Consider the following 9,062-nt stretch of genomic DNA (forward strand, 5'->3'; position numbering starts at 1 on the left):
GGGAACATCGTGTCGAGGGTCGTTTCAGCCTCTCGTCCATGTAGCAAGTAAAACGGTGTAAATCTTGTAGTGTCCTGCTTAGCGGTGTTATATGCAAATGTGACAAAAGGTAATATTTCATCCCAGTTCCTATGCTCGACGTCGACGTACATCGATAACATGTCGGCTAAGGTCTTGTTGAAACGTTCCGTCAACCCGTTAGTCTGGGGATGGTAAGCCGTCGTCATTCGATGGGCTACGTCACACAGGTGGATGAGTTCTGAAAGTAGTTTAGATTGAAATACTTGTCCTCGATCTGTGATAATTACCCTTGGCGCTCCATGTTTCAAAATAATTTCCTCAAGTAGGAACTTGGCTACTTCTGGAGCTTCAGCAGTTGGTAGCGCTTTTGTGACTGCATAACGGGTCAAGTAGTCGGTGCAGACGATAATCCATTTATTGCCAAGAGATGATTTTGGAAACCGACCTAGCAAATCCATTCCAATTCTATGAAAGGGTGCTGGAGCAGGAGGTATAGGTACAAGATGACCTGGTGGCTGTTGCGGAACGGCTTTTCTTCGTTGACATTCCCGACAGTGCATAACATATCGGCGAACTGCACGATACAGTCCTGGCCAATAAAATCGTCTCCTTATCTTGTTATAGGTCCTAGAGAATCCTAGATGTCCGGCGGTAGGAATGTCATGAAAGTACTGGAGCACGTCTTTGCGCAGGTGCTTCGGAATGACTGGTAGCCACATTTTCTCGTCAGGATTGAAGTTCTTCTTACAAAGGACTCCATCGACTAACTCGTAATGACTTTTAATCGGCTCGGATCTCTCCTTGCTTCTTATTATTTTGGCAAGCTCGGGATCCTTCATCTGCTGCGCCTGTATATCGGTGAATGAGCTAAGAGCATTTACTTCTTCCGGACTGCAAACCACTCCGTCTACCGGATAGCGGGAAAGGCTATCGGCGTCCTTATGCTTCTTTCCACTTCTATAAACTATAGAGACGTCATATTCTTGCAGTCGTAATGCCCATCTAGCAAGTCTACCTGACGGATCCTTGAGTCCAATCAACCAGCATAAGGAATGATGGTCAGTAACAATGGTGAACGGCTTTCCAAAAAGGTATGGACGAAACTTGTGCACTGCCCATACAGCAGCGAGGCATTCTCTCTCAGTGGTGGAATAATTCTTCTCTGCCTTCGTCAGCGTCCGTGAGGCGTAGGCAATGACTTTCTCTTGTCCACCTTGGACTTGAACGAGAACTGCGCCAATTCCATAGCCGCTGGCATCTGTATGTAGTGCTGTAGGAGCGTTCTCGTCGTAGAGCCCCAAGACAGGATCCGTGGTGAGGGCCTCCTTTAACTTCTGGAATGCTTTAGCCTGTTCGCTAGCCCAGCAGAATTTTGTGTCGCCTTTCAGCAGCATTTGAAGTGGTTGAGCTTGGTGACAGAAATCTTTGATAAAACGGCGGTAGTAAGAACATAATCCTAGAAAACTCCTAACATCGTGGACATTCTTTGGTACAGGGAAACAGCTGACAGCTTGCAATTTATCTCGATCAGGGCGAACACTGTCCTCGGACACAAGATGGCCTAAAATTTTAATTTCTTGGGCGGCGAAGGTACACTTTTTGGCATTTAGAACAAGGCCAGCTCCCCGGATGCAATCAAGAACGGTACTTAATCTCGTGAGGTGTTCGTCAAAAGTTTTAGAAAACACTACGATGTCGTCTAAGTAGCAGAGGCACATCGTCCACTTTAGGTGACGTAGTAAGTTGTCCATCATTCTCTCGAAAGTGGCAGGTGCGTTGCATAAGCCGAACGGCATAACTTTGAATTCATATAGGCCTTCCGGAGTGATGAATGCCGTCTTCTCACGGTCGGCTTCATCTACCTCGATTTGCCAATATCCGGATCGGAGGTCCATGGATGAGAAAAATTTGGCGCCCTTCAAGCAGTCGAGAGTGTCGTCTATACGGGGTAGAGGATAAACGTCCTTCTTAGTGATTTTATTTAGACGGCGGTAATCTACGCAAAAGCGCCAACTTCCGTCTTTTTTCCTTACTAAGACAACTGGTGACGACCAAGGGCTCTCAGACGGTTGGATTATTCCTCTGTCTAACATCTTATCAACTTCTTCTTGGATTATGCGACGTTCTATGGGAGACACTCGGTATGCCCTTTGGCTCACAGGTCCATGATTGCCAGTGTCAATCCGATGTTCAACCGTCCCTCTCAGGGATCGCGATTCTCTCTCTTGATCGAAAACTTCGGAGAAATTCTCAAGCACGTCTAAAAGCTTCTTTCTTTGCTGATCAGTAAGATTCGGTGCTAACATACTAAAGTCGTCGACATAACTGTATCTACTTTTCGTTTGAACCCTGCTAGGTGCTTCTGTGGCGCTTATTGTGCTGATATAGTCCTTGTTTATGGCTTCCGCATGGCCCAAAGCCATACCCTTTGGTATGATTTGAGCTGCAGCTTGTCCATTGGCTATCCACAGTTCGCCTCGGCCGTCACGCAATGTGATGACTAGCAGGAAGTGCAAGTTCTTTTTCTAACAGCAGGACTCTATTTCCATCAACGATCATGTCAGTATTGTGATCTCCACTATCACTGTTGACGAGTATTTTAGCCATAGAACGTCCAGGTATTGTGTAATCGTCTATAGCATGTAGAGTCCACGTCTGACGCTCTGGAACTTCCAGTAGTGTGTCGTCGAGTGTCAACTCATATTTTCCACAGTCTATTACGGCTTGTGTTGCTTCCAGGAAGTCCCATCCAAGAATGACGCTATGACTACAACTCGGCAATACCGTAAATTCAAAAGGCTGGATACGTCCGTTGATCTGTAAGCGCAGCACACATTTCCCGAGCGGCTGGACATAAGTTCCATCAGCGACTTTCAGAAAGACTTTATCCTTGGTCGGGAACATAGTTTTACGGAGATGATGCCGAAACTGGTCGGAAATAATGGAAGAAGATGCTCCGGAATCGACAAGAGCACGTACTGGATGATTATCGATCATAACCTCAAGATGATTTCCGGACATCTTCGAAGCAGTCGGAGGATTTTCTTCGGCGGCGACCCCACCTCCTAGGGAAGTCGCAGGTCTTAGTTTTCCTCGTGGCGGCGGCTAGGAGAGACACTGGGACGGCGGTAAGGTGACGGCGTTCTGTAGCGGCGTGTCGGTGATCGTCCTCTAGTGGGGCTCGGCGAGACTTTTCTGGCGGCTGCTTGACTATAGTCGACGTGATCCCTCGTCTCGGCTCGGCTGTCCATGGCGTTTCCTCGGCTGGTCCGGTAAGCATCGAAAACAGCTCGTCGCTCGCGGCAGTACCGAACGACGTGTCCGGGGCGACCACAGTGGAAGCAAACAGGTCTGTTGTCGGTAGTTCTCCACATGTCAGTCTTCCTGGGTCGAAGCTCGGCCACGGGTATTGGTCGTCTTCTGATGGGCAGTTGGGGTCGTTGTGGTGGTTTCTGCACCACCGTCCACGGGTCACATGAAGTTGAGATAGGTGCAAGGGCGTCCTGCACCTCCCCTCTGACTATTGCCTCGATTGATTGCAGCTGCGGAGCAACTTCTGTACTTGGTGCGAGCAGGCGTTGGACCCCTTCTCGCACTATCTGGCGAATAAGTGCAGCTAAGTTCGTCTCTTCGTCCATTGAAGCCATCGGGACGACGTTCGGCAGGCGATCGAATTTCACTCCCGCTTTTGTTTCATGTCCTCGATGTACTGACACCACTTAATAAAGTCCCCGGTGGTTTTCAGTTCTTTGGTTAGCAGTGTCTGATAGATGTCTTCTGCTACCCCCTTCATTAAGTGAGAAACCTTGTCGTCTTCTGACATGTTTGGGTTTATTTCTTGACAAAGTCCCAGAACACTTTGGATATAAGATGTCGTGCTTTCTCCAGGCCTTTGGGCTCTTTTTACAGTTCTTCTTCAGCTTTTTGCTTTGCATGTTTGCTGTCGCCGAAGATTTTTCCTAATTCGGCCTTAAACAGCTCCCAGGAAGTCAGTTTGTCTTCATTATTCTCGAACCATTGCCGAGCAGTACTGTCCATGAAGAAGTAAACGTTCGACAGGCAGAAAAGGTCATCCCATTTATTATGATGCGCAACCCTTTCATACTCCTTAAGCCACTTGTTTGGGTCTTGCCCAGGTTCTCCGCGAAAGACGGAAGGATTTCTGATCTGCTGCACAAGTGGAGTGGCTAGCACTGGCTTGGTCTCAGACGTATTAGTATCCGTGGACATGTCCTTGGTTTTCTTTACTCGGCCAGGCGGTGTGAATAGTCCGTACTCAGGCGGAATTTCTCGTAAGCGATTACTCCTTCGGAGTCCAGTCGATTCCAGGATGCAGAAGGATTACCCGGCGCTTCCACCAGAAATGTCACGTAGATAGTGTAAGGAGACCAAGTGAACACTCTAGGTAAAGCAAGAGACGTAGTTTATTAACAGAGCACCACAGCTACACTCGGCTGAGAACTACTCCAGACAGAGAAACAAGTCACTTATATACAGTGATCGAAGATTCCAGAATGCAAGATTTGCATATTTTAAATTTACATGTTTTGGAACATTCTAGAAACTACTAGAACAGGAAATAAAACAAATAAAGGTAACTACAAGAACATACGATTAATTCTCATTTCAAATCACCGACCCGCGGTCGGTTTCGAACCGAGGTCGTCGAGGTGGTAGTCCGAAGCTTACCCGATCACGCCACACCGGCTGGGAGCAGAATTGACTTTGTGGCAATATTTTATTGATTGATTATTTTTCAAACTATGTGGAAGTTCAGTCAGTGAAGCATAACAGTGCACAAAACGTAACTACTATCTTTAAATCTATTTTCTCCAGACATGGCATTCCGGAGGAGCTCGTGAGTGATGGGGGACCGCCATTTGACTCAGAGTGTGTAAAAAGTTTTTGCATGGAATGGAACATAAATCATCAGATCACGTCACCGTACTTTCCTAGGGCCAATGGACAGGTTGAAAGAGCAATTCAGACAATAAAAAAAATCACTGATAAAAGCAGCACAAGATGGAAAAGACTTATATACGGTCTTGTTAGACTACAGAACCCAACCATCTTCTGATCTTCCTTCTCCCGCTGAGTTGTTGATGGGTAGACGACTTAGATCCCTTTTGCCATCGCATCCAGAGAAAATGCGACCAAACTTCCCATTAAAGAAAGCACAAGAATCTTTAAAGAAGCGACAGAAAGCACAAAATAAATATGCAAACATACATGGAAAAGAGTTGCCAATTCTTCATAATCAGGCAAAGTTATGGTTTCGTAAAATGCCGAACGAGCCGTGGAAGCAAGGAACTGTCATTCAATCCAATCATAATTCTCGGTCTTACGTTATTAAAGGGAAGGATGGTGGAGTTTATCGCAGAAATAGATTTTACATTCGTCCAGACAAATCAGAACACTATAGTTCTTCACAAACAAGATCAGTGGAAGATTTTTATCCTTAGACTTTGGCTAAGGGATCAAATCGAGAAATAAATAAAGAACATTCAAGCATGCCAGAACAAATAGTTCACAAAACAAATGTCCAGCAAGCATCCGCGGAAAACCCGGTAAGAAGATCGTCAAGAACTATTGTCAAGCCTCAGCGATATCGATACACTTGAACTGAATTCAATTATTTATTTATTACAGTAGAAAATATTTTAATCCTTTTTATTTCCTTTAAAAAGGGCATGTCATGTATTTATGTTTTAAGTTTTAGCAGATTGGCAACATCGAGAGAACAAAGCACGTAACTTGATATTGGAAAAGATTAATTTTAAAATTGTACTGATCAGAATGGTTGGTAATAAAATCATGATACAATACTTAACAGTCAGTAGCCCTTTAGCTGAGAAAGTTTGTGCAATTTAGTTTAAGCCCCGGGGTAAGGTTGTTCCTTCAAGCGTTTTTGAGCATTAAAATAAATTTTAATACTCAAAAATAAATTAATTAAAATAAATTAAATTAACAAATTTTATTATGCGTATAATAATAATAAATAAATTTTATTATGCGTATTTTTATCAAGTTCTTTTTTTCGTTGTGTAGCGGGTTTCTATTATTGTTCCAATAAGGAAGTTGCAACCTATTAAATGTTCATATTTTGGCTACTGGATATTGTTAATTGACCCTCTAAACAAAAATTTCACCATCGCCGAATTTTAAAACACCGTGGTTGATTTTTAATGAATTTTTAAAAATCCACGAGCAAAAGTGCGCGCTTCTGAAACGTCACGAGCCTACGTCACAGGGCGCGAATGGGCAGCCTTCCGCCGAAGATCCCTTGTTTTCGCTAGGAACATTTTGAGCGTGCTGATATTTTTATTTTTTAGAAATTCAATAATCCTTTTGAACACACTATGAAGGCCGGATTCGTTAAAGCACAGTCTAAATAATCTTCCTGAAGTAACACCAATGAGATATTCGAATATTTTCGGTGGATGAGAGGTTTAATGTTCCAGAAACGCGAGGAGTTAAATGCGAGGAGAAAGCCTTTTACGTTTCGTCTTCGAAGACGAATGCGTGACCTTCGCTTCTCCCCTATCGGAGGAGGGGATGACGTCACTTCCTATGCCTTTTGACGTCACAAGAGCTTGAACGTTAAAAACTAATTTTAAAAAAACTACTTATCGTATCGCAAAAATTTTTTCACCTATGATGTTCATACATGTTACTCTATCATATAAAAATAAAATTGAAAAAATCGAAAACTTCCCTATTATAATAAGCTAATAAGTTGTTAGTAATTATAAGGAGCTCTTAACTTAAATTCTAATTTAAGAGGGAAAGCGGGAATTTCATTTTGCTTTAACTGTAACGCGTATTTTAATCTTATTCTTCCTAACAGACAATTTAAATCTTCGAACGCTAAATAAGATTTCAAAGCAATAATAGGGGATAGGTGAACGTTAGCGAGCAGGTAGCAGCAGACCCCTAGCATTTTAATCTATATTTTATCTATCAAATATAATTAGAGCGCACTATTGAGCAAATGATGCAGTTACATATGAATCAAGCGAAAAATTTACATAAAATGCATTCAAAATTGATTTTATTGCTACAAGCTACAAGCGCAGGGTCATTTCTCAGTATAAAGGAATCAGCTTTTGAAAAAAGAGTTCCTTGCAACACGCACGGAAACACGTATCTGTGCCTGCAGTTTCTTTTTTTTTTAATTCAGTAAAAAAAAAAACGCATCTTTAAAATATTATTATTACATGTTTTCAGCACTTTTTTTTTCCAAGTTACTTCCATTTAATGTTTTAATGTTAAATAACATCAAAAGTACCGAAACGAAATTCAAGTTTGAGAGCTGTGAAAACAGGCCGATTTCCCACCTATTGACGTTGATGTTTGAAAAATTTTTAAATATTATGGGTGGCAAAACTATATTCATACCAAGCAGAAAATATCTCAATTTAGCCCAATTTTTCTCTAAAAAAACAATGTTTTCTCAAGAAAATATTGTCAGCCTACAGAACTTTGAATTGAATCTCAATATTTATAGTGTGAAGTTTTTAAATTAGATAAACGTCTTACCAAACGTCTTAAACATTTTCCCAAGATGATAACTAAGATGAGGACTGATGATCTTCTTTTCCATGCTCGCTTTAGCTGTCTTCCTACATTCAGCACCAGATGCAGGGCCCGGTTAAGACATCGATGGGCACTATGAAACATTGGCGTCGTCAGCTGAAATTTATTGGGGGGGGACCATTCTGACACTTTCATTTTCAAGTTGTATCAAGAAATGGGTTTACATTTAAGACAAAATTCTTAAACAGGTACATTTTGATTTACATATTTACTCAATAAGAAAAAAAAATAAATTCCACCAAATACATTTTTTCTGGACTGCACATGGGCTACGAATATCCGTGCTATTTTTTTGTGATCAATTTCATCCAAGATATTTTTGTGAACGTAACATAAAGCAACATGATTTAACCGCTTTTGTGTCATAGTCGACCTTAGATACATTTTGAGCTTTCTCAGCGCACTAAAGCTTCTTTCAGCTTCACACGACGAAGCGGGGCACACCAAAAGCAGCTGCACCAAATTTTCAACATTTTAAAACAGACCCCTAACTTCTTTAACGGCTGACGACAAAGCTTTCTTTGCTTCATCTAAGCAGTTAACTTTAAAGTTTTTATGGAATAGTTGAAGCTCAGTTTTTAAAGCAGCCATTTCATTAAAATTTTTAAAAGAAGGAACATTTTAAAAAAAAGTTGAACGCATTAGCTTCGATAGAACTCATAATGTTAAAATAATTCTTGTAAAAGCATACCTGATTAGCAGGCATTCAGGGGCTACATGATAGGAGGTCACTGTAACCTCCCATAAACTTTTCCTTCCCAGAAAATTTTGTCTGACGAGTCCAAATTTCGAGTAGTTTTTTTGTGAAATATTGCATTAAAAAGATACTCTCATTAGATGTACAGTGGCTCCCAAAAGTGTTCGTACACCTTGAAATTTTGCAGTAAAACTAAATTAACGCAAAACTAAATTCGAAAATGAAGTCCAATTTTTTTTTTTTTTTTACATCACAACTGATTTTATTTTTGAAATTTGTCAAAAAACGAAGAGATAGAGAAACACTACGCCACAAAAGTCACCGTACGCTGAAATATTTTGGAATAAATTCATGATTAAAATTGTAACAGGTCATTTTTTTTTAATTATTTTTGCATTGTGTTGACACTGTAAAGTCATTTGGCTTGAATTTGTTGTGCATTTATTCCCTAATATTCTGCTTATTATTTTAAAATGGCTGGTATTCGTGAAAAAGCAACAAAGAGCATTCGACATTTGATTATTTTTTTCCCCCTCACAAATCCTCTAAATTGGTTTGAAATCTCTCTGAATTAGTTAATGTATACCATTCTATAGCAAAGTGCTTAATAAAATACTTTTGAGAACGGAATCAGATCAAAAGCAAGGTTAGAAAAAGTCAACTGGCAAAGCTAACAAAGCGTGATCGGAGATTTACTGTTAAAAAAATTATGAAAAATACACATTTGAGTGCTGTAAAAGTTTCTGCA

The 9,062-nt window shown here is 41.1% G+C and overlaps 1 protein-coding gene across 1 annotated transcript; it reads right to left on the reverse strand.

The window, feature by feature from the left end:
• Positions 1–2,505: 2,505 nt before the first annotated feature.
• Positions 2,506–3,042, reverse strand: LOC129220690 (uncharacterized). The gene has a single exon (XM_054855123.1). The coding sequence runs from the start codon at positions 3,040–3,042 to the stop codon at positions 2,506–2,508; it is 537 nt and encodes a 178-aa protein (XP_054711098.1).
• Positions 3,043–9,062: the final 6,020 nt, after the last annotated feature.

Source organism: Uloborus diversus, chromosome 1 (assembly GCF_026930045.1).
Source record: "Uloborus diversus isolate 005 chromosome 1, Udiv.v.3.1, whole genome shotgun sequence".
NCBI classification, from domain to species: domain Eukaryota; kingdom Metazoa; phylum Arthropoda; class Arachnida; order Araneae; family Uloboridae; genus Uloborus; species Uloborus diversus.